Here is a 22,565-nt window from a genome sequence, read left to right as displayed (position 1 = left end):
GGCAACACGTCATAATCAGTTGTCAGCTTTGACGCCATGTATTCTGCTTGCATCCCGAAGGTTTCTGACAGTCGATGAAAATCCTTGTCGCATTTGTCAGCTAGCGCGAAGCTTCCTTTGACTGTAATTGGTCCATTAGGCCCAGGTAGCCTCCACAACAGGTACGTGTAGTGTGGTACCGCCATAAACCTAGCATATGCTGGTCGTCCCAGCAAGGCGTGATATTGCGACGGGAAATCCACGACTTCGAACTCCAGCCTTTCTATCCTGTAGTTTTCTCGGGTCCCAAACTGAACATCGAGATTGATCTTTCCCAACGGATAATTTGGCTTCTCTGGCGTAATACCATGAAAACGTGTATCAGTTGGTTTCAGATTTGCTAGGGATATGTTCATCTTCCTTAGTGTATCTGCGTACATAAGGTTTAGACTGCTGCCTCCATCTATGAATACTCGAGATACGTCGAATCATGCGATCACTGCTGGTAAGATAAGTGCTGACTGCCCTGGTCAAGGAACTTGCTGCGGGTGATCCGCTATTGTGAAGCCAATGTCCTGTCCCGACCAATTTAGGTACTCCGTCGTTGGTGGAGGCATCTTCTCTGCCATGAACACTTGTCGCGAAATTACTTTACGAGCCTCGTTAGACGGCCTAGCTTTCTGAATCATCGAAACCGCGCCGTTGGAATTGGGGTCGATATATGGAGGTGGGTGTGGTGCTGCCGCTATTCTCAGCTGGTGTCTATTTTCGTCCGTAATTGCGGGAGGAGATGGTAGGCGGATCTCACTCCTGGGCCCCTGAGGGTTTCTATTTGTTGCCTGAGCATTGGCTTGCCCTGCAAACCTCAACATTGCTTGAAAATTTCGACAGTCCTTCTGTAGATGTCCTAACTGCCTCTTCCCATTATTGTCGACATAGAAGTGCATCTGACATGGCCCGTTCATCATATCCTCAGGGGATACAAAAGGTCTCTGAAACCTTGGTCCACTATTTTGTCTGTTATTCCGAGAGTCATCTCTATTGTCGCCTCGCTGCTCGTTACTCCTTTGATATTCATCTCTATTGTTTCCTCCAGTGCTTCCCCGAAAGCCAGCCGATACTTGATCAGGAGCATCATAACTCGAGAATTGCCGAGGGAATCGCCGTCTAGTTTGAAAATTTCGACCACGGTCTTCCTCCGGTGACCTGTGTCGCTTATTGTGGACAGCATCTTCTCCGTCTGCCCATCTGTTTGCTATCTCCATCAACGCTGACACTATCCTTGGGTTAGTTCTCCCCAAGTCTTCGACAAAATCTCCTCGTCGAATTCCTGCTACGAACGCGTCTATTGCTCTCTCGTCAGATATGTTCTCTACCGAGTTTTTAATGATGTTCCACCTCTGGATGTACTTTCTCATTGATTCATCATGTTTTTGTCGACACGATCTCAACTCTTCTAGTGATGCAGGTTTTTCGCAGGTAGATCGGAAATTCTTGATGAATACATCCTCAAAACTATCCCAGCTGTCGATGGAACCCGGAGGAAGCTTCTTTATCCAAGATCTTGCGGCTCCGCTCAGGTGTACTTGAATACTCTGCATGGCTGTCGCTCTGGTTCCACCTATCAGCTTCACCGTCTCAAGGTAATCGACTAGCCAATCCTCGGGATCTTGCAGGCCATCGAATTTTTTGAAATTATCGGGTAACTTCAACCCTGAAGGAACCCGAGTTTTCCGGACCCTCCTTGTAAAACACGGTAGCCCACACATATCCTCGTCATCTATCTCTGGGGAATGTCGATGTTCCCTTCTATTTTGTCGTGCTCTGTCTACCCGTGCTTGGGCTGCTGTATCTCTTGGCCCACTTGTTCTCTCGGGAACTGGCGCTGCTGCAGTAGGTCGTGGACTATTTTGCCTTGGTGATCCTTCGGGAGGCGAATTTATAAACGCCGTTCCCATGGCACCGACTCCTGCCATGGCCATATTGTACAATGCCTCTCTTGGATCTCCGGGAGGTGGTTTGGATGCGAGGATGAAAGCCTGCGTCGCCATGTACCCAGCTTCTGGTGTCTTTGGGATAATGTTCCCCCTCGTGTCTATCGACATAAAGGACATGTCGAGGTTTTGAACCAAATTCTCCCTATCTGCCTCAGGTATATTTTGCAGCCGCGATCTTGCCCTATTTCGAGCTGCTCTGTGACTATCTCCCAAAGTACCAGATTGTCGACTCAACTCCGCCCTTCGCCTGCTTGACGCGGAAGCCGCTTCCTGCCTCCTATCCAACTCATTTTTTTGTTTCTCGAGCTCCCGCCTGATACGTGCGAGTCTATACTGATATGCTTGTAACTCCTCAGGTGTCGCCGTTACAGTCATTGGTTCTGTGCCATCAATGGCTCTCGCAACTCTATCCCATACTGCCTACGGAAATTGTATCATCTGCCGCACTCCAGGCCCAACATATTTTGTTCCTAAACCTCGAGTGAGGTCTGCAGGGTCGACATACGGATTTCCCGCGTCGTCGAAGTTCTCTGACGTCTCCTCCTGTGGGCGACTTGTCTCTCCAATGGCATAGATCTGATGATATTTTGGATTCTGAACTTTGTCAGGTTTGGTGACACCATCATAGAGAGTGGTGAAGACCTTCCCTACAACATTGGATCTGTCGATGAGGTTGAAGCTGTCTATATTGCTCGTGTCATCGCTTATATCGGAGTCCGCGGATGACTCGAAGGACATGTCGCTGAAGATCTTGGCGAGTTTTTCGCTTGCCACAGTATGCGATGAAGCGTGGCGACGAAGTTTCCTCGTCGCCTGACTCGATTGACGATGCAGAACTCGAAAGATCGGGATCGACCGCTGATAATCCCGACGAGATCGGAATTTCGAGACGATACGCTCCTTCTTTCTCGACGCGGAAGTGGAACTTTCCGAACGGCATCTTCATGGGCTCCTCCAGATACGCATATGCATCCAAAACGGAGGGCGGGTGAGGAACAAAATCAATTGGACCAGTTTCGATCTGTTTACCTCTGTCCATCGCGTTGCTTGCAGTTGACGAAGTCGACGATCTTGAACGTGCCATCGAGATCAGATCCTTGGCACCTCCAATTCCCACAGACGGCGCCAATTGACAAGGGATTAACTTATCAATGCCTACGGATTGTAGACTAGGGTTTTAGCGGAAGTAGAGGGCAAGTAGATCTCGAAGGTTTCAGCCGAAAAGTACTCGACGATGTAAAAACTAGGACTGCGTGAGACAATGAATCGATCCTTTCTTTGTCCCTCGACTCCCCTTTATATAGGAGGTGAAGTCGAGGGATTCGTAGTACACACATTACAGAGTCCGGGAAGGTTTCTAACTCATCCCGTTAAGATTACAAGTGTTTTTCTAGCTTTCCTTAATACTAACTTGGGCTTCCGAATCTTCATATTTATCGAGTCGTGGGCCTTCAGTAAACCCCGGGTACCATCTTCACCAGGCCCATTGGGGATGCCTATGTCAGTCGGTGCAATCTCAACTTACTGAATTCTTTAGAGCACGGTTGAGATTGAGGGAGGGTGTTAGACTCTGTATATACTTAGCCTTTGTACATGTATTGTAGTCCCACCTGTACTTGTATTGTACATGATGATGTACCCCTTTATAATGCATAGGCCACCCCACGTTTGGAGGTGTGCCACAAAACCATAAAACACTTGTTTAATACAGCTCTCATGATCAGCCACAGCTAGCAGCATATACCAGCCGCCCATCGTCGTCCTTCAGAACTCGAGCGAGCAACCTATCGTCTCCTAGAATTGTTGCATGCTCACAACATCGACAACTACTGCCCCATCTCGGCGTCTCACATACTCTCCCCCGTATACCTCTCCTCTCTCCCCCCATGTCACATACTCGATCTCTTGATCTGTTAGCGAACTGTAGCAGCAGGCACAACAGCACCGCTAGCGCATCCTCATCTTCTCGGTTCCACGCACCACGGCTACTGCCAGTGGCATCCTCTGGCTGTCGTCGCAACTGTTAATGATAGGATCGATTTAGCTGATATTTTTTATTTATACGAGATTGTGCATATCTCCTACTCTTTGGCAAGGATCGGTTGTGATCCTTTGTTGCCTTGTATTGTATGTTCGTACCTATCCATCTATATATTAGAAGATACCCCCGATGGGGAAGTTCATGGAAAATACAATCTTCAAGGGCCAACGCTAGCAATCAGCCGGCTGTAGAAACACCTTTCATTAGCCACCTTCTGAACCGTCCGATCTACTTAAGTGAGTGAATTCTGCGTGTCCGATCGTGCTACAAAAATGGTTCGCATGTAATAATTTTGTAGTATGTAACATCGGTATCCAATATTTTTATTTAGTTGCGAAATAATGGTACATTTTATTTTCGCCAATGGTACAAAAAATCCCGAAAGTAACATTTTTGTTCTACATATGTAACATTTTTAAAAATGCGACATTGTTATACAACATTTCTCTGCAATACATCTAACACTTTGGTTTAATGTATCCAACATTACATGGTAATGTACGTAACATTAGTGCAAATCTCTGTACCAAAAATTCAGGAGACACAAGCAAAGCTGATTTGAGGTCGTGGGAAACAAAATCCGCCGCCGGCGAACAAGCGTCCGGTGAGGACGCCGATGCTCTATCCCATGCTGTGCGGTGGTAGCTGGTCGCGTCAATATTCTCCGCCCCTGGTTTGAGGTCACAGGCAACGAATCTGCCATCGTGTGCCGAGGTTCGTCCATGGTTTCCATGGCGGAGCATCCGTATATCCTCTTCTCCGGTCTCGGTAGCGCGTAGGGAGGATTCCCTTCAGGTGGCGGGCGCTCGACCGCTGCAGGCGGAGGCGCGGGGGCTCTAGGCATTAGCACAGGGGACTTTAGGCGGTGGCTGTGCAAAATGAATCCAGGCTGTGGTGCGGGAGCTAGGGAAGGGGCGGCGCGGGGCTTGGAAGGGGGCGGCGCAAGAGCGCCTCTGGTGGCAACACAGGGTAGGAATGGGGCGGCGCGGGAGCCCCTCCAGCGGTGGCACCCGTAGAGGAGCCGCAGCGGTCAGGGCGCAGAGGAGCAACGGTTTCTTGGGCCAGGGAAGAGCAGAGAAGCGTGGAGGAGCGGCTGCGGTGGCCAGGGCGCAGAGGAGCGGCGGCGGGCTACATCCATGGCGTGGCGTGCGGGTAGCAATGTTGCATCCATGATTAAAATGTTGTGGCACTATGTGTAACCCGGTGGTGTTGCTAGCGATCCATATGATATGCACACACTAATACAAATCGTGTGCCTCCTACTTGGCTCGCTAGAATCATCTTTGGATCAAGTTTGTGTATCCAATGTAAGTATGAGGCATGTTGTTCTTGAGTTGGCTCTACTTCACATTCATTTTTAGTTATGTCTCGTTGCAATGGCCAATGATTATAATCTAGCTATATGTCAATGATTAAAAGGTTCTGGCACTATGTGTGATCCCGGGGCGGTGCTAGCGACCCATGTGATATGCACAAATACAATTGTGCATCCTACTTGGCTCCCTAGCATCGTCCCTTGGATTTGTGTCGAAAATGTAAGTATGATGCATCTGTTTGAGTTGGCCCTACTTGGTGTTCTCTTTGGTTTTGTTTTGTTGCAACGACCGATGATTATACTATGGCACCATCTAATGAGAAAAGGTGCCGATAAGACCTTGTCATATGTCCATGCACATTGCTTTTGTGATTTGGCCTTATAGGCACTCGTTTCCCCACATGTGTCTTCGTATGAGGGTTTACAACTATGGATACTTGACCCTTCTTAAAAATATAAATATGACTTTAATCTAATTATTAACATAACTGACCATGCAACAAATGAATATATGCGCAAACTGTGCTCAAGTCAGGTGTGAGGATAAGAAGTTTGTCATAGTGTTCATGGATGATCTTGAAACCATGATGATATGTTTTAATCCAACATGTTGTGCCTCTAAGTTATTCATATATAGTTGCATTCACTTGTGTCTTTGACCTAATTGTTGTTTCTTTCGTATAATTGTGCCCATGCTATCCGCGTAGCGCAATGCGTGACTTCATGGAATCTATACATAGAAACATTAATCAATTGGGACAGTTTGAAGTCACCTTCTAGCAGGACTCACTGCCCAAACTCGAGAGGACCTTCAATGTTCAAGTCACCAATGAGGCAAACAAAACCTATTTCCATGGTCCTCGTTGGATACAACTTACGGAGTTCTACATGATGCAGCCCAGGACGACGTGTCATTTCTACATGGGTCGTGTATTCGGCCACACCTACTTCAACTACAAAGACCGCGTAGACTCATCTTGGCAAATATCACAACTCGAGATATGCTGACGGAGTCATTGTCCATTACCCACCTACGGAGCTGGTGCCGGAGCCGAACGTGGAGGAGCTACATGCATAGTTAGCTATATATGTTCTTCTTACTAATGTGCTACTTTGATACATGATGTTGCTACATTACATGATGTTGCTACTTTGATACATGATGATGTTGCTACATAACAGGTTACACTGTATGTATATTGGAAAATATAGTTTGTCTTAAATACTGGAAGCCTGTGGCTTTGTGAATGCGCCACAAGTATTTGGATTGCTGGTAGCTTACACGTCCTGCTCACTACGAGAATAAATACTAGTAGCATGCCCAAGGTGCACGCGACCAATATCTGAAGTATTGGCCGCGTCTGTGGTGCGCACGCCACCTGTAGGCGTGCCACCGCGCAACCCCTGACTAGTACTAAGAAAAATCATATGCAATGCCATCAATTATCACACACGATTTTAGTTACTTAAATCATGTGCGAAGGCACCTTCACTGCAAACGGTTTGTACACCCGTGTGCAATGGCTCCAGTGTAGTAACGGTTCGGTAAACAGTGTACAATCGGCCATTTTAAACGTGTGTCATTGCCTCATATTTACTAGTGAGCGTTTAGAATGGACAAACTCACTAGTAGGAAAGGGCTTATAGATGAAATGCTATTCTGTGGCGCACTGGCTTTACGCACCAGCGATCGTGCGCCACAGAAATAGCTTCTTTTTTTTTGCGCACCAGGCGCGCATGCACCACCGAAATTCGGTAGGGCCCACACCCTGCCAGCCCTAATCATAGGTTTCGCTATTTCTGTAGCGCACCAGGACCAGTCCGCCACAGAAATAAGACATTCTATGGCGCACCAGCACCAGTGTGCCACAGAAATAGAACATTATATCATCGCCTGTACGCCACCGTCTCCCCCAAATCCTCTCCCCTTATATCATCGCCCGTACACCAGTACCCCTCCTCCTCCTTCCTCCGCGCCACCGCCGCCTGCCCCCGCGACGGCCAGCCTAGATGGAGCGCGCCGCCGCCACCTCCTTCCTCCGCGACGGTCGCATGCCTCCACGCTCCACGCATCTCCGCCACCACCAGCAGAACCCGCTTCAGAGAGGGAGGGGAGGACACGCGCCCAGCGTCTGTCTCCTCCACCACGGCGTCTGCAACCCCGGCGGGCCCACCGCCGCCCCCGGGGACAGGACCACCAAGGAGGCCCTCGCCGCGCGCTACTGGAACCACAACATCGTCGGATACGACGAGAAGCTCTCCGACGGCTTCTACGACGTCTGCGGCGCGCCCATGGATCCGGGGTTCCAGCTCAAATTCCCTTCCCTCAGCGCCCTCAAGTCCGTCCTTGCCGCAGGATGAGACATCCCCTACGTCGCCATCCTATTGACCCCGTCTGCGGCGCGCTCATGGATCCCCTACATCTACATTATGAGCTATATTTTCTCCATATGGCAATTTGTTGGTGTGATGTACTACTATTAACTTGGTCTCTGGCAGTGTGGTACTGGAGCTAAACAAAGATATTAACTTTAGAATTGTCATTGTAGTTTGTGGGTTACTTATTTGCTCTATGACATGTTGCTGAAGCTTGATGGGCTCAAATCATCTTAATCATTGACAAAGACTGTTTATGATGCCCCCATTTGGATGATTTAATCATCCCTGGCATGGTAGTTTGCTGCCATACTATTATGTACAAACTTAACTAAAGATATTCAGTTATGCTTATGTTTCATTATCACTATATGGTTGACCTGGAATTACTTTCCTGGACATGGTTTACTTGGTGGGATTTACTTATGTGTGATTTGTTTCCCTCTCTCTATAGGGTATGAGCTCCTGGTTTTACCAGGGATCACCAACTCTAGTTGGGTGATCTAGCTCCCCTCTCTGCTGGCATATTCCTTCTATCTATCACTGATCGGAACAGATGTTGCGCTTGATTTCTTGGCCCTGCCTATGATGTAGAGGCTGAGGCACTTTCTTTTGATAATAACAGATACTTTTATAGGGATTTTCAATTCTCTGTGATGATTTTGCATAGCACCTCTATGCAAGACTGAGAGAAATTCATCTCTCTATCCTCCTGGGTGAAAACATAGTTGAAGGGTAGTGAGATGAGATTAATGTGTCTATTTCTTTTATTTCCTCCCATATGTCTATGAAAACTAAGAACAAATAATATGCTTAACTTGTTGCCTAACCACCTGTTGTTGAGGAATAGATTGGTCCTCTGGTCTGTTGATCCACCTCCTCCTTGTGGCTAGCTTGATCAGAACAGATGTTGCGCTTGATTTCTTGGCCCTGCCTATGATGCAGAGGCTGAGGCACTTTCTTTTCATAAAAACAGATACTTTTATAGGGATTTTCAATTCTCTGTACCACGAACAATTCGCCGATGATTAGAATGTTTGGTCACTACACTTAGAGGTGATGCTAGTGAGCCTCGTGTGATTGCACAAATATCAATCTCTTGTGCATCCTACCTGGCTCACTAACACTGTTCCAAAATATTAATATTTGTTTCGACCAACAAAGTATGAGGCATGCTATTTAGTTGATACTATTTGGCTCGTATTTGAGTTGGACTTATTTGTTTATTTTGGCCTTTCTTTGAGATAGGACTGATGATTAGAATGTTTGGTCACCGTACACTTTGGGGTGGCGTAAGTGAGCCTGGTAAGATAGCACAAATATCAATCTCTTGTGTATCGGACTTGGCCTCACTTACGCCATCCCTGAATGTTAATATTTGTAATTTTAACCAAAAATGTATGAGCCATTTATTTATTATATCCTAGTTGGCTCTTATTTGTGTTGGCCTTCTTTTCGTTCATTTTGGTCTTTCTTCCATTTTAGTCACTACACATTCGGGGGGCGGTGCAAGCGAGCCTGGCGGGAGAGATCGAGGAGGAAGCAGAGGAGGAACCGGATGAAGACCCCGATGCAAGCGAGCCTGTCGGAAGAGAGGAGGGAGCAGAGGAGGAACCGAATGAAGACCACTTTGTATCTCGAGATGGTGAACTTTATATGAATTAAGAGTTGTATGTAAATTTTTTGACACTGGCCACTATATGTGTATCTCGATCGGGCTCTAAGTAATGTGATGATGATGTTTATATTATATCTGTGCAATGTATATTATATCTGCATATTTTTGTATATAATCTGTATAATATATGTATATTGCTATATATAATATGTATGTGAATAGCAGGCAGTACAAAATCGTGTATAATACGAGCAAATTTTGTGGCGCACCTAACACTAATTCTATGGTGCACCTATTTCTGTAGCGCACCGAGGCATAGGTGCGCCACAGAATGTCTTAATTCTGTGGCGCATGAGCACGTGCGCCACAGAATCCTTATTTTAATGGCGAAGATTCTGTGGCGCACCGCCCATGCGCCACAGAATATGCACATAGGTCCGCCACAGATGAGCCTTTCCCTACTAGTGACTGTGCAATTAGTTTCATATGGCAGATTTTACAAGGAAAAAAAGCATAGTAAGCACTTTGGCCCCTGAATGGTATTTATAAGATATAGAATATAACCTCATAAATCATGGTGAATCTCTTTACAGAAGACCTCGACGCAAGAATAAAGGCAATATGTTTAATTTCATGATATATGCGAGCTGAAGATTAAGTCCACCGGTTCCTGCACAGTACGATATGTTAACTTGTCGGACACTGTTATATCATTGCATACTGCGTATGTTGTGACAGAACAGAAGAGGAAATGTGCAAATCGAAGAGAACTAATAAACAGCTGTGTACCATAAGGAGTGATATTCTGATAATGAAGAAACAGAACATGTAATACCTTTTTCCAGAGAAGACCAATTATCAGTTCAAGCAGCGGCTAGTCTACCCCATGATCAGTTGTAGGTCCAACAGCTCCTGTCGGCATGATATATCAGTACTCTGTACTCCAATACTGTTGGGATGTTTTGGAGACCAAACCAAATGAAATGTTTGTCAATGTACCTGGTAATTAGCAGCCTAACACCCTTGTGGAAGGAAGCAGAGAGAATTTCCAGGAGCCTAGCCAATATGAAACGCTCAGCTAACGAAATCAAGAGGTTTTCAAATGAAAGTGTTATTCATGCTTCTAAGGCTTAATATGACAAATAGCCCAGAACATTAACTCATCCGGTTCCTGCACATCATGATATGTTATTACTTCTTCAGCATTGCCACATATTCCCATCATTACATATTTACATAAGCAAATACTCACCGCAGTTTTGACAGAACGGAGTTGCCAAGATGTAGGTGCTGGAAAAAAACGATGACAACCGAGGGGCAGCAATGTGATCTCTGAATAAAATATACTGGTAGTGAAGAAGCAATACATTTGTCTACAAAAGGAATCAGAATAGTCGAATACCTTGTCCTCACAGAAAACTGGGCGGTTGCCACCTCAAATAGAAGCAAGTATAACCCTTAGCTGGAAGTCCAACAATTCCAGGGTAGCAAGATATGCCTATCAATTCCCTGATGTTGCGAGACCAACATGTACATTATGCTCAAATAGTTGACATAGTATGCAGATTGAGCCAACTGAGATGTTTGGGTCGAACCTCAGTAATTAGCAGTTGCAAGCAAGCCAGGAGAATTTCCAGGAGCCTAAACGCTGGTATGAAACCCTCAGCTGAGAAAGTGTATGCAGAGGTCTTCAAACGAAATTGGTTTGGATGTATTTTTTAAGGGTTACAAAAGCAGCTGCCTCCACGCTTTTGGCATTAGTCTCTTCTTTGCGTAAAGGAAAACACGAATCATATACTTTGCTTGCATTTGGAGGCAGACGTATCATCTTTTCCGATTGCCGATGAGAAGATCAAATTTGATTCGTAAAGAGAAACAGTTAATGTGATGACCCACGTTTCTGATGCCACTCTCCGCGCACGTGTTTATGTCCGTACGATCTTGGGAAGAACAGATCGGAGGCTGTCCATTGCGATCGTTGGGTTCGTTATTTTTTTACCTGGTCTGCGTTTCTACCATCGCTGTTTCTACAATTGGACTGTTTTATTGTGGGTAAAAAATATTTTAAATGCCTACTTTTTTAAAATATCACAATGGATGATAAAAGGGTCTTTTGGGTCATGTCCACAAATTTTGATACGCTCCCTTCACAGCTCCTGAACTCGGACCCCCTCCTGGAATTAGCGATTCAGGCTTAGATTGTTTAATTAACATTAACCCTAGGACTTACTATTTATCAGTGAAGGTGATACCACCTACTGATTATAGTTTTGTTGCGTTCAGGAACAACAACAAACAATTTGTAGAACCGTGTTGCTCGCATCTTTGAGAGATATAAGAAATTCTGAATTGTTGTATTTTAGTAGCTTATGTTACTACAGGTTACCTCCCTTACACTTCGAGTCATTTGTCCGTCGGGTTTTTAAAAAGCTTCAGCAATTTCGAAGCAATGGAAATTCAGGTGCCTTATGCGCATCACACAGCGTTTCTTTTTCATTTTTTATGTGGTTGAACACTGGAGCCTTAGTACGCTAATACTTGCTATCTGATTTGGTTTGCGTGTCCAGAGAGGCAGGTCAAAGGCAGCAGTATCATTGGATGGGGTCGGCGGTGTTGTGGAGGGCCGGTTCTTGTGATTTCTTTGTCCTTATACAAGACAATGTTGCTCGATGCTCAGTCCTGTAGGATATTGGTTCAGTATAAACCAGTGATGGATCAAACCAATGGACATTCTGTTCTGAAGCGGAACAGAGGAAATATGGAGGGACGACCAAATCAAGAACTTATCAGGTAGTGAAAAGAACTAGGAACCAGTGGGTTGATAATCATTTGCTACATACTTTGTTCTTATTTTTGGTGTGTTTTTCCCTAACCTGTATTTCTTTTCCAGGTTCCCATGGGTATCCTTGTGGTGGTCCAGAGTTTTTGCCTTTCGGCCACGAGCCTATTTGTCTGACTGGTATTTGAATATAAGTAAATGACTTTCAAGATAATGGACTAATGGTCCTTTCGTTCCATGGTATATATATTTCGCAATTAAATAGCTTGCTATCTTATCCTGAAACTCTATAAATATCATGTTCAAGGTAGTTAGAGACGAAGTGTCATGTTTGCCTCATGTAGGTCTGGCTACTTCACATTGCACTTGTTTCCATTGTATTTTATGATGTACACATAAACTTATTACAATTGTCACACATTGCTTTGAAGTTTTACTAGGGCATGCTTATATCCTTCCCCTTTACTCGATGATGTCTCAACCGTTACATGATTGCCCATATTTGCAAATTTCCAAGCAACGCAAGTTCCGGTTCAAGGAATGATGAGCTAGCTAAAAGGAAATGAAGCAGTGGCAAGATTCGAAAAAAGGGTGCTTTATTACTTCAGAGTTTGACGTAATACATCCGGCCTCTGCATAGTTAGGATGCACACAGCCGTTCGCGGGTACAACCAAACATAAAAGGTTCAACTGTAAGTAAAGCTCTCATACAAAGACGAGGAAATCATGGTGAAGGAGCCGCAATCCTCAGACTATGCAGCCACCCATGTTGGATAATAAACTCCTTGTCCGAATTCTCCAATCTTGTAGACACCTCCATAAAGAAGTCGCGGTCCTCCAATCACTGAAGTGACGATCATAAACGGAGCATAGCCGTAGATCGGTAGATTACCTGCATAAGGGAAGAATTCTTGTCATTAAAAACCTTGTCATTTCTACATAGCCAGAGCGACCATATAACGGCTAACGCTCCCACCCTGATAAAACTCCTAAACCTAACCTCTACCCCATTTAGCCAGTTGCCGAAAATATTCGCAACACTACGGGGAGGGTATAAGCTAGATCCTATCTGAATGATTGAACATATATCAGTGGCAAGATACAAACTAATGTCTAGTATGGACAATTTCATGATTTATGCTTATATCCTTTGCTGCCTAATTCGTTTGAGGATCTAAGGTTCGATTATTTCGTGATGAAGGATTAGAGTAGCAGTATTCTACAAACTGCTGATTCGATGATGTAGTAAATTTTTGCTATGGATTAGGGTTTCATGGATCAAATTATTGGATATCACAGTAGGTGTATTTTTGGAACTTTAAATTTGGTGATGTGCTATAATTTCGTTAGTGCTTATGGTTTCCTGGGTGAAATAACAGTTGTAGATCATATGGAAATGATGCTATTCATCAAGCAAATTAGTATGCTTATGGTAGTATGTACCTCTGTGATTGAACAATTAAGATTCTAAAATTCGTATTAGTTTAGTAGAAACTAAATGGTTTGTATACATATGAGGCCGAAAAGACAATTTATTTAGGACTCAATGGTTTGAACAATTCAGAGTTCAGAGCTGCACAGGACTGACGAGCGGCCTCCCTGAGAAGAAGGTGTCGAGGTTGGCGGTGATGACCTCGAGCACGCCGCGCATGGACTCCGGCGTGATCACGGCCCGGTGGTCGGACAACACGACGTTGTCCATGCCGAAGAGCTCCGGCGGCACGGCCGGTTCGTTCGCGTACACGTCTAGCCCAGCGCCTCCGAGGGCGCCGTCCCGCAGGCAACTCACCAGCTCCGGCTCGTCTACCAGGCCACCCCGCCCGACGTTAATCAGCACGCCGTCCTTACCCAGTGCCTCCATCACCTCCCGGTTCACCATGTATTTCCTCTCGTCCGTCAGCGCACAGGAGAGCACCAACACATCACTGCCGACGGCGAGGTCGAGCAGAGTCGGGACAAACGTGTACGGCGATGAAGGCTTGGGCGACCTCGAATGGTAGGAGACGGCGCAGCCGAAGGCGGCTAGGCGACGCGCTACCCGGGAGCCGATGTTGCCCAGCCCCACGATCCCCACCCGCTTGCCGCTCACCTGCCATTAATTGCACAAGACTCGGATTAAATTTTACTCAAAGTTCTAAATAGCGCGCTATCTCTTCGCTACAGCATTGCTGTAGCGGATTCACAAGACTCCCACTAAAGATGAGCATTTTTAGCGTTAAATAGAATCTATCCATAATAGCTCGCTAAATCGCGCTAAAACGCTAAATAGAGCCAAAAAACTAACGCTATTTTTCCCGCTAAGACCAAATATTCTAACATTCAAATTTGAAAGTTGAACCTACTGATGTAATATGCATTTATGTACTATTTTTATTACTAAATCATCGTAATTGTTGAGTACAAGTTTCGTATCATTGAATTTCTTGTCATATTTAAAGATGATATGAATGTCTGATGCCTATTTTTGTTAGGAGTTTTCTTGTTTTGTACCAAAAAAAAAAAACGCTAAATAACTTAGCTTCGCTGTAGCTTCCTTAGCGCCTACAAAATATCGGCCCTAAGAAGCATAGGTTCGCTATTTAAAATTTTGATTTCAGTAGGTAACATCTTTCGTGTTGTTTGAGATTTAATTTGCAAAAGCGCGATGCAAGATGAATCAAGAAACTCTAATTTGTACAGTCGCAGCGATGTCGATGAACTAATATTCTGGCCGCCGCGCGCGATCTATTGACCTTGGCAGCCAGCGAGCTATGTGAAAACATAGTCTTTCAACGCAGAATTAGCGGCCAAAAAATACTAACCTTGGTGGCGAGAGGGTAGTCGCCGTCGGCCGCCCACCTGCCCCTCCTGACGTACGCGTCGGCGGCGGCCACCCGTCGGAGCACGGCCACGACGAGACCGACGGCGTAGTCGGCCGAGTCGACGGCGAACGCTGGCCCGGCGTTGGTCACGCTGAGCCCGCGGCTTCGGCAAGTATCGAGATCCACATGGTCAACTCCCACGGAGGTGCCCGCCACGAGCTGCAGCGCAGGGAGCCTCGCCAGGTGCTGGGCCGTGACCGGCGCGAGCCCCGGCACGAGCAGCACCCTCGCCTCTGCAGAAGTCGCCGAGTCGGCGTCCGCGGCGAGGACGAACCGGTAGCGGCCGGCGAGCGCGGCCGCGAACTCCGGGAAGAGCGGCTGCGCCAGGAACACCAACGGCTTTTCGTCGGCGTGCGACTGCGGCGTGGTCTCCATCGGGATTGGCCGGTAGAGGGGATGGAATCAGTAGTTGCTTTTGGAGCGACACCAGCACGTTTGGTGGTGACTACTGACTGCCCACCATTATCTATTGAGAAATAACAAAAAGACATCCATCGACAAGATCACTCTCCGATTTCATATGATTTTGTTGTTGTTGTTGTTGTTGTTGTGCAGCTAAAGAACATTGTTGATTCCAAGAAACATATAGTCCGACAGTTTTAATAGGGTAAGAACAATACAGTGACCGGCAATATGATCTTTATGGTACAGACAAAATGCGGCACCTCGAGCTAAACCCTAGCATCCATCCATGGCCGAGCACAACCTTAGCTGGGATCAGGTTGTTCAGATGTGCCGCCAGGCCCACCCGGAGAAGGACGAGCAGCTAGTCGCCGACGCGTTTCAGGCCGACCAGCTGGACCTGGAGGCGGCGGAGGCGGAGGCGGCAGAGCGCGCGCAAGGGCGTGAGCACCTCGCGGTGGCCAGGGCGGAAATCGCCGACGCCAAGGCCAAGCTCGCCGAGGCCATGGCGGCGCTCGCGGAGACGCTGGCGGCGATGGCGGCCCCTCCGGTGGCCCCACCCACGGACGCCGTCATCCACGACATCGCCGCCGACGACGACGACGTCGTACCCGGCCGCTTCGAGTGCGCCGGCGACCAGCAGAATCTGCTCGCGTCCTTCGAGACCCTGTCTGGGGACGCCCTGCGCCGACAGGCTTTGGTAGCGGAGGAGGAAGCCCACACCTATGCGGTCGCCATGGATCGGGGGTACATGTGCTCCGACCTAGATTCGCTACAGCGGAGGGGGCCTTCTTCCGCTCGGGTCGAGCAGGAGAACCGGGAGCTGGCAGGCGCCATCGCCTCCAGGGACGAAGCAGTGGCGGAGGCGGCTAGGGACAGGGGCCGCTTCCACGCCCAGTTGTCGGCGTTGCAGGCGGCCCAGGCGGACGAGGCGGCGGCTCAGGTGGCGGCGGCCAACTCTATGGCCAAGAGAGTCATGTGGGACTCCTCTCTGGCCGAGGCCATCGAACGCCGCAGGCAGCAGGACGAGATGTCCGATCGCCGGCGTGCGCTGCGCGCGGATGGCGTGAAGCACTCCCGCTTCGACGACGGCGCTAGCCCCTCCGGCGGCCAGTAGTAGGCCACGCGACTGTGATTAACCCATGTCGTGGTAGGCCGCGCAACGGCGAGTAGGTACGTAGTAGGCCACGCGACTGTGATTAACCCATGTCGTGGTAGGCCGCGCAACGGCGAGTAGGTACGGCCATTGTAGTTTTAGGTTAACTCGACTAACCATCTCTGTAAAAATGGTTCTTTTGGCCAATCTTTTGGCCAATCAATAGTAATGAAGAAATATTTTGGTTACCTAGTCACTGCCGATCGGGCCCGGATGCAACGAACGCGGACACTTTCCGCGCGGACGGCCCGGTCACTATGCGTCGCCCCGCTGTAGGTGGTACTAGACACATTTTTCGGCCCGGCGGACGCAAACGGTCGTTCAGCGTCCCTTTGCGTCGTCCCGTTGGAGATGCCCTTAGATGCCGTCCTAGCACGTAGGAGTACACAAATCAAAGAAAGAAGAAAGGGTAGCATCATGGTATTTTTTTAAACAAATGAGGGGTCTAGAAGACCCCGGTGGATCTTTCATTCAAAAAGCACCTCGCACGTATAAATTACAAGGAGACCCAAAATAAATCTCGCCCTAAAGAACCTAGTATTGAAGATAAGGCCTCAATATTCACAAAACACCCCTAGAAAGAAAGAAGAAAGCAATCAAGTCCTATGGTGTCTCTGCCACAGCTCGGCGGCATCCTCAAGGCGTCGCCGCCGAGGATCAATAGCAGAGTGTTCAAGCACCTCCTTCTAACGAAGATCAGTCGCCACTAGACGCCTCTAAGCCACCGGGGACACACAACTTGGTGACGAAGAAGGGTCGAGCTCCAGTAGCAGAAACAGAGAAGAGCCTCCGAAACGGAGGTTGAAGATGCGCACCATGTCGGCCGAAGATCGCCAAAGCTACTCCGATGCCAAACCAAGACCAACTCCGGCCAACTAAACCGGCGGAGCGACCGTCGGCGGTCCGGTCAGAGAAGGGAGCTTCTCAAGGCAAGTGTAGTTGAGCAAGAGCAGGGGAGGGGGAAATGAGCGGTCTTCCGCATCATGGTAATGCACTTTGCGCAAATAGTTAACCTGCCCTGGGTTTAGCACTCTGTCTCCTCTCTCCCGTTTGGAATTTCTAGGGCGATACAAATCTAGCGGTTCTAAAGTCGATCTAGAACTAACTTAATTTTCGATCCTCTTTAAACTATCAAACGGGAAAAATATTATAGATGTAGCCAATGATGTGTTCCTTTAGCGTGCAAAATACAAAGTATTTCGCGTTCATATTTTGCGCACACGTACAACACATCATTGACTACATCTCGATTTGTTCATAATATTTTCAAACCTCAAAATGTGGTTTTTGATTTTCTTTTCAAAGAAAATAATTGCTACTGCGCGAGCACTAAAACGCCAAACTCACATCAGCCTCTCTTTTCTATACAATGACAAAAGCATCTCCTTAGTTGGCTGATTTTTTAAATATAGAAATTAAAAAATAGAGACATGTTATAGGAATGCTTGTGCAAAACAAAGTATCAATGATGGTAAAATTATGGTGGGGCTAGGTGTTTGGTTCATAGGATGAAAACTTGCAAACACACGTCAAATTAAAGTCAAATCACATATAAAGTATGGGCACGTCTAGATCTTAATTAGGTGACTTAGACTTAACTAAATCTCAGTCACACGACGTCACTAATTCTTAGTTACAACCTAGTTGCAACTCATAGTTCAACACGAATCTTAAAGAGAATTCAATGGTGTGGATATTTTTTTCTCAGTCACAATCCACTTGCAATTAGTAAAATCTCAGTAGCAACCAACTTGTAACAAGGAAAATCTCAGTTGCAATCTTGCAACTACAAAAATCTTAGTTGCAACCAACTTGCAAATGTCATATCACCCCGAATCATGAGGCAAATCAATAGCTGAAGAGATGACTTAAACATAATAAAAACCGGACGCCTAATTTCCAGCAAATCCGATAAAGTATGTTGATGATACTATTATGTCATGAAAGACTTTGTCTCATTTTCGTGCATGAAATTTCAAAACAAAGGTCTAGGGGGGCATATAAAATTCTCCACTTTTTTCTTTGAAGCTGTGACCAAACAAAAGAAAAATCACAATTTCTAATTTTCTTGGATCCTTGGGATGAGTAGTTACAGTAGGACGACTACATAGGTATATGGTATTCCTTCACTTTTTTCCTTTAAACCAATAAAATCTTAAAATCTGTATTTTCTAGAGTTCTCTAGAGCAACATGGAAATCGAACACTATACTGTTAATGAGAGGAATCATACGTCGCCTGGTCTTCAGTGTATATTAATTTTTCCTGGTCGCCTGGTCGCCTGGTCCCAGGCAGCAGCCACCCTACGGAACACGGTGACGACGAGACCGACGGCGAACGCGGCACCAGCGTTAGTCACGCTGAGCCCACGGCGCCTGCAGGCGGCAAGATCGACGTGGTCGACGCCCACAGAGATGCCCACCACGAGCTCGAGCGCCGGGAACCCGGCCAGGTGCTCGTCCGTGACAGGCTTTAACCCCACGAGCAGCACCCTCCCCTCGGCGGTGTCCGCCGCGTCAGCTGCCAAAGCGAACCGGAAGCGGCCGGCGAGCGCGGCGGCGAACTCCGGGAAGAGCGGCTGCGCTAGGAGCACCAGCGGCCTCTCGTCGCTGGACGGTGGCGGTGGCCTCATGTTATCCATTGAAATCTTTGCAATCAGTCCGTCGGTCCGTCGAGAAGCAATTTGTTTGCCTTGAAATGTTTAGAGGGACAGATCGAGACAGTAAAGCCACCAGCAGACATGATCTGTGGTGGAGTACACACAGTGCTCTGTAACTAGAAAACGACATCAAGCGCGCTAGAAATTAATGTTAGTGATCCAAACATTTCAGCACGCAAGAAGATCAAGATCTGAAGAACACGGGCAGAGAAGTATACATATGAGCTAGTTTTTCTTTCCCAAACCCAGGGTAAAAAAACTCACGACTATTTCGACTCCAAGTTCATGTTTTGTGTTGACGACTTCGGCACGATCAGTGGAAGACAAGGGCGGGTGTCAGCAGCGGCGAGCCGGCGAAGAAGGCCTCGAGGTTGCCGACCACGAGGCGGTGGAGGTCGGCCATGGCCTCCGGGGTGAACGCGGCCTGGTGATGCGTCAAGACCACGTTGTCCATGCCCAGCAGTTGCGCCGGCACGTTGGGCTCGTCCTCGAACACCTCCAGCCCGGCGCCGGCGATCCTGCCCTCCGCCAGCGCCCACACCAGCTCCGCCTCGTCCACGTTCGCCCCGCGCGCCACGTTCACCAGCACGCCGCCGCTCCCCAGCGCGTCCAGCACGGCCCTGTCCACGACGTGCCGGGTCTCGGCGGTCAGCGCGCACGACACCACGAGCACGTCGGAGCTCGCGGCGAGGTCGAGGGCCGTGGGGTGGTAGGTGTAGGAGATGTCGTGTTTCTGCCGCCGGGAGTGGTACGAGACGATGCATCCGAATGCTTGGAGCCGCCTCGCGATCGCCGACCCGATGCTGCCGAGGCCGATGATCCCGACGCGCTTCCCGCCGAGGGGGAGGAGGGACTCGCCGCGGCGCCGGAGGAAGCGGTCGCCCGCGGAGACGCCGCGGAGCACGTCGATGAGGAGGCCGACGGCGTAGTCGGCGACGTCGGCGGAGTATATCCCCGCGGCGTTGGCGACGGCGACGCTGCGGCGCGCGCACTCGGGGAGGTCGACGTGGTTGAGGCCCGCGCTCACGGAGACGACGCAGCCCAGCGAGGGGAGGGCGTCCAGGAAGGCCGCGTCGATGCGGGGGGTCATCGTCGGCGGCCGCGGCGAGGAGGAAGGCGTCCAGTGGGAGCGGCGAGGCGTGGGAGTCGAGGAGGCGGAAGCGGCCGGCGAGGTCAGCGAGAACGTCCGGCTTCAGGCGGTAGAGCACGAGCACGGACGGCATTTGCGGATGCGGCCGTGATGCGAAATTTGGATGCGGCCGTGATGCGAAATTTGGATGCGGCGTCGCTATCTATGTGTAGAGTCCGACCGAATGGCTATCATTCTGTTTCCTTCCTAATATGACCCGTTTTACCAAACTAAAATACTTTGCTAAAACGGCTTCTTCTATCATAAAACGGAGATACTGTAAAAGAATTTAACTACAGCGCAAACTACTTTGAAAGATGAAAGAAGCCTATCATTGTAATTACAGTCGTGACATAGATGAAAACTGCACCAAATTGCCTTAGGCCACGCGGGCGACCCGCCCGGTTCCGCTCCGGCGGCCGGCGTCCCCAGCCCTCATGCGCCTCCCCCCAGCCTCCCTGTAGTTAGCCCCCACCAGCCTCAGTTGCTGCTCCCGCGGAGCGGCGGCTCCACCTCGCCCGTTCCTGCAGTGCACGACCAAAACCAGAGTCTCACTCAGCCAATGAGCATTGCTGCTCCGGCGGCGCCCGTCCACTCCTCACCTGCTGCTGCTCCCCTCCCTGGAGGCTCGCACCCGGAAAGTATCCCTCTCTTTGGGCGGCGGTGCGACACTTGTCTCCTTCGCAGATGCAGTTCCTTCGGGTCTGGTCGAGGTAAGGTTTTTCAAGCCTACGTTTAGCCCACTTCTCCTCCTTCATCTCCTTCTCTCCCTACTTGCCACTCATTGCCGGCGAGATCTGGGTGACGCCGCCTTTCTCCTCGCCGTGCTTCTCCCCTCCCTCCGTCGATAGTATGCTATCTTTCTTCTTCTGTGATGCCTCGGATCGCCTCCACGCTGAACTTGCGTCCTCGGACGTGTTTCACGTGGTGGTTGCCTCCCAGGCAGTCGCCTCCTTCCTCCTCCGCGCCGGAAACAAGCACGTACATACTCTCACAACAAATTCATATATACAATTTGAGGAAAGTTATTTCGAACCCAACATATTTTTATGTTGTTACATTCATAAAATATATTTTTTTACAAATAATTACGTTTGAATTGACTCACAAAAAAAAGTATGCCATTTTTATTTGTTCTTATGTGCTACTCGACTTCTTAAGTAAGACAAAAAATTACATGACGTAAAAATTATTTACGTTTGCAAATATATAATATGAACGTAGAATAACTATTGTGCATCCTGGAGGTGAGATTATGTAAGTATATAAGTTTTTATATATTCAATAGAAGTTTACAAAGTTTAACTTTGACGAAAACCAAAATTAGTACTATGCATCATCTTATTTTGGGAGAGATGGAGTAGCATAACAGGGGCCGCTCTGGCAGCCGTGGCCACAATATTTGGGGCCGAGGCCACAAAGCCCACCCTCGCCACAACAGTAGTTACTGTCGCAAACTCGACCGTGTGCCCAGTTTCCGCAGAATTCCCTCTCCGTGCAAGCCCCGCTCTGGCAGCCATAGCCGCAGTAACCATAGCCGATGCCGCACTTCCCGAGGCCGGTGCAGCACATGTTGTTGGCGCATAGCTCGCCCCCGGCTTGCCGGCCGCACCTGATGGGGTCGCGGCAGGGCCCGCTCTGGCAGCCGGCGCCGCAGTACTCGTCGCCGAAGCCGCAGTAGCCGGACTGGCTGCAGCAGTAGTTGTTGGTGCACGCCGCGCCGGCGGCCTGGCTGCCGCAGCGCTTGCTGGCGTGGCAGGCGCCGCTCTGGCATCCGTCGCCGCAGTGGTCGGCGCCCAGCCCGCAGTACCCGTCCTTGCTGCAGCAGAGGTTTTCGGAGCACTCCATGCCGCCGGCCTGCTCGCCGCACCGCTGGGCGTGTGCGGCAGCTGAGGCGAAGGTGAAGGCGATGGCCGCGCAGAGCACCAGCTTGTTCATCGTCATCTTAGTCTCTTTTGGTTGCCTGCCCGAACTAGTATCTAGCTAGCTGGACAAAGTGTGGCCGAGGAGTGGTGATGATGATCCCCTTTATATAAGCGCCGGCCGGGCACGGCAAGGCAGTTTTTTTTTAAAAAATTTAATTTAATCTCGTTCAGAAATGCACTGTGAAGTGGTACTCTCCCAATCGGGAGTATTGGATGAAAGGGTAGCCTATATAAAGGGGCTGTAGCGTATTACTCCACGCAACAACTCCCACCACGAACAAGGTGAAAAAGAAGGAGAATTCAAGCAAAGATGATAAGGAGGCTTGCCG

General features: G+C 48.6%; 2 protein-coding genes, 2 long non-coding RNA genes and 1 pseudogene across 5 annotated transcripts; all 5 read right to left on the bottom strand.

Annotated features, from left to right (window-relative positions):
• Positions 1 to 9,889: 9,889 nt before the first annotated feature.
• LOC124674113 lies at positions 9,890 to 10,485 on the bottom strand. The gene is made up of 3 exons (XR_006992942.1): positions 10,326 to 10,485; positions 10,162 to 10,238; positions 9,890 to 9,996 (listed from the first exon to the last, which is right to left on the bottom strand). It is a non-coding gene; the product is annotated as an uncharacterized LOC124674113 (long non-coding RNA).
• Positions 10,486 to 10,584: 99 nt separating this feature from the next.
• On the bottom strand, positions 10,585 to 11,006 carry LOC124674114. The gene is made up of 3 exons (XR_006992943.1): positions 10,922 to 11,006; positions 10,729 to 10,835; positions 10,585 to 10,658 (listed from the first exon to the last, which is right to left on the bottom strand). It is a non-coding gene; the product is annotated as an uncharacterized LOC124674114 (long non-coding RNA).
• A 1,675-nt stretch (positions 11,007 to 12,681) lies between these two features.
• On the bottom strand, positions 12,682 to 18,878 carry LOC124674111 (glyoxylate/hydroxypyruvate reductase HPR3-like). Of its 2 annotated transcripts, XM_047210144.1 has the most exons (4): positions 16,714 to 18,878; positions 14,907 to 15,432; positions 13,694 to 14,194; positions 12,682 to 12,997 (listed from the first exon to the last, which is right to left on the bottom strand). In XM_047210144.1, exons 2-4 carry the CDS (start codon positions 15,339 to 15,341, stop codon positions 12,962 to 12,964), a joined length of 972 nt encoding a protein of 323 aa, XP_047066100.1. In that variant the 5' UTR covers positions 15,342 to 15,432; positions 16,714 to 18,878; the 3' UTR covers positions 12,682 to 12,961. The 2 variants fall into 2 exon arrangements, with proteins under 2 accessions (XP_047066100.1, XP_047066101.1); XM_047210145.1 differs by lacking the exons at positions 12,682 to 12,997; positions 16,714 to 18,878 and having other exon boundaries at positions 13,557 to 14,194; positions 14,907 to 15,658.
• A 470-nt stretch (positions 18,879 to 19,348) lies between these two features.
• On the bottom strand, positions 19,349 to 20,405 carry LOC124673317 (annotated as a pseudogene).
• Positions 20,406 to 21,652: 1,247 nt separating this feature from the next.
• Positions 21,653 to 22,255, bottom strand: LOC124673316 (agglutinin isolectin 1-like). The gene has a single exon (XM_047209420.1). It carries the CDS (start codon positions 22,253 to 22,255, stop codon positions 21,653 to 21,655), a length of 603 nt encoding a protein of 200 aa, XP_047065376.1.
• Between the last annotated feature and the right edge of the window lie 310 nt (positions 22,256 to 22,565).

This window comes from Lolium rigidum, chromosome 7 (assembly GCF_022539505.1).
Source record: "Lolium rigidum isolate FL_2022 chromosome 7, APGP_CSIRO_Lrig_0.1, whole genome shotgun sequence".
Classification (NCBI taxonomy): domain Eukaryota; kingdom Viridiplantae; phylum Streptophyta; class Magnoliopsida; order Poales; family Poaceae; genus Lolium; species Lolium rigidum.
This window is presented reverse-complemented; position numbering and strand designations above follow the sequence as displayed.

Bases quoted from the DNA above. Each gene is read 5' to 3' on its own strand.
- LOC124674111 (XM_047210144.1), bottom strand. From the start codon at position 15,341: ATGGAGACCACGCCGCAGTCGCACGCCGACGAAAAGCCGTTGGTGTTC. The intron at 14,195-14,906 runs GTTAGTATTTTT...AATTAATGGCAG, and splicing joins ACTACCCTCTCGCCACCAAG to GTGAGCGGCAAGCGGGTGGG. The intron at 12,998-13,693 runs GTCAGTCCTGTG...TCCCTTATGCAG, and splicing joins TCTTCTCAGGGAGGCCGCTC to GTAATCTACCGATCTACGGC.
- LOC124673316 (XM_047209420.1), bottom strand. From the start codon at position 22,255: ATGACGATGAACAAGCTGGTGCTCTGCGCGGCCATCGCCTTCACCTTC.